The sequence below is a fragment of the Manacus vitellinus genome, unplaced genomic scaffold (genome assembly GCF_001715985.3).
Source record: "Manacus vitellinus isolate BGI_N305 unplaced genomic scaffold, ASM171598v3 scaffold_102_pilon, whole genome shotgun sequence".
NCBI lineage: Eukaryota > Metazoa > Chordata > Aves > Passeriformes > Pipridae > Manacus > Manacus vitellinus.
Window position 1 is genome coordinate 529556 of NW_021938808.1, and position 2311 is coordinate 531866.

Here is a 2311-nt window from a genome sequence, read left to right on the forward strand (position 1 = left end):
CACCCCCAAATCACTGTACACCCAGCCTGGACATCCCCAAAATCACTGCACACCCAGCCTGAACACCCCCAGAATCACTGCACACCCCCAAAATCACTGCACACCCCACAAACTGACTGAACGGGGCTGCTCCGCCCGCGGCTGGGGGAATTTCTCAGATTGTGGGAATTCCTCAGACTGTGGGAATTGCTCACTTTGGGAATTCCCCCCTCACTTCTGCAAATGAAGGGGCTCCACAGAAGCCTCAGACTTTGGGAATTCCTCTCTGACTTCTGCAGATGCTCCACAGGAGCTGCAGACTTTGGGAATTCCTCAGACTTTGGGAATTCCTCAGACTGTGGGAATTCCTCAGACTGTGGGAATTCCTCCCTCACCTTGGGATTTTGATGCCTGAAACAATCCTTTGTAAGGGCACTGGCAAGGGGCTCCTTCAGGCCAAAATCCCAGGTCTGACCTCTCCCTTTCCTCACAGTGAGTCCCAGCCCTACAGATTTCACCTTTAAGGGGGTGCATTAACCTCTCCTGTCTGATTTTCCAGTCGGATAACCCCAAATCCCAAGGAAGGGAAGTGTTCTGCCAAGGTACTTGTGGTTTCTCCTTCAACAAGCTCTTACCAGTGTGTGTTTTCATGTGCTCATCAAAGTACTGCTTCATGTTGAAGTCTTTGCCACACCACTGGCACATGAACTGCTTGTGCCCAATGTGGATGCTCATGTGGGAGCGCAGCTGGTACTTGTACTGGAACCTCTCATCACAGTTCTGCAAGAGAAAGAACAGCAGCAGTGGGATCCAGGCACAGGAGACACTGCAGGGGACTGTGGGGAGGAGTGAAGGACACCTGGGCCAGGACACACAAACTGCAGAATTCGAATTATTTAGTGGGAATTTCCTGAGCAGGATTTGGGCTGTGCTGAAGGTCTGCTGGCACAGGAGCTCTGGAAGGGTCAGAACGTTCAGCTGGCACTGCAGTCCTGGCAGAGACTGGGTTATTCCAGCACTGCTGGTGGCTCCAGGCATCCCAGGGAGGGTTTGCAGCCACTAGAGGACTCTGCTCCACACCAAACAGCACAGTTCCACACGGGCCTTTCCCAGCTGCTTTTTATTGCTATGAGGTGATTTATTTCCCTACAAGTCTTATCCCCGAGCTGTTCTACCACCATTCCTACTCCATGTCCCCTGTGGGAACAGGAAGGGCTCTGCATCCCCTCTGTCCCCATCCTGTGACCCCCCCAAACACCCCCACCAGTGACTGAGGCGTTCCCTGCTCCACACACACCACTGCAAGTCTGTCCCACGCCATCCCCTGCCCGAGGCAGGCAGGAAATCCCAACCCCAAACTCCTGGGAGTGTGGCAGGGAGATCCTCTGCCCCATCCCACCACACACACACTGATTAATGAACCCAAACTCAGAGCAGTGGCTCAGATCTGCAGGAGGAACTGTTTGGAGCACAATCATTTATCCCACACGTGAAAATCAAGCAGTAATTTGATTATTTCCACTGTGGCCACTTCTATCTGTTCCAGGTTACCGGGTAAGAGGATTCCTGGAGTTTGAATTAGGCTTTGCTATGAAGGGAAATCTGGGATTCAAATCCTGCCCCAGTGTGATTAAAAACACAGCCAACCACACCCAGCTCTGGGTCACCCCCAGGTGCTCCCACCGTGCTCCCCACGGGGAGAAGAACTTCCCCAAAACTTTCATGAACCTGCCCCTCATTTCTAGGTGAACTCAGCCCCCCTGGCACTGCCCCTGGCACTGCCCCTGGCACTGCCAAGCCCTGCTCTCTGCACCCTGAGCAGGAGCTCTCTCACCTCACAGCGGAAGGGTTTCTCCCCCGAGTGCTGCAGGGAATGGACCTTGAGGGACATGCTGCGCTTGAAGGACTTTCCACAGGTTTCACATGTAAATGGCATGTCCTTGGTGTGTGCTGCAACACAACAGGCCGTGAGAGGGGGCAGGGGAACACAGACCTTTCCATTCTGAGCAGGAAGGGGATCCCAGCTGGCAGCTCCCAGACACTCTGTGCAAACATTCCCATCCTCCTGCTGCCCAGCCCCACAGGTCTGATCTCTGTGCTGAGCACAAAGCTCAGACAACTCAGTTTGTCTTGTTTTCATGGAATCACAGAATGGTTTGGGGTGGAAGGACCTGAAAACTCATCCAGTTCCACCCCCTGTGCCACGGGCAGGGACACCTTCCACCAGCCCAGGCTGCTCCAAGTTCCAGCCTGGCCTTGGACACTCCCAGGGATCCAGGGGCAGCCCCAGCTTCTCTGGGAAATCCATCCCAGCCCCTCCCCACCCTCACAG

At 54.4% G+C, this 2311-nt stretch overlaps 1 protein-coding gene across 1 annotated transcript in view; it reads right to left on the minus strand.

Moving 5' to 3' along the window:
* Positions 1–348: 348 nt before the first annotated feature.
* ZNF652 (zinc finger protein 652) overlaps positions 349–2311 on the minus strand; it is a 7109-nt gene continuing 5146 nt past the window's right edge. The window contains exons 3-4 of the mRNA XM_018087986.2: positions 1814–1929; positions 349–759 (exon numbers count right to left, since the gene is read on the minus strand). Coding sequence (XP_017943475.2) covers positions 349–759; positions 1814–1929 — 527 coding nt within the window. The remainder of the gene's footprint in view (positions 760–1813; positions 1930–2311) is intronic.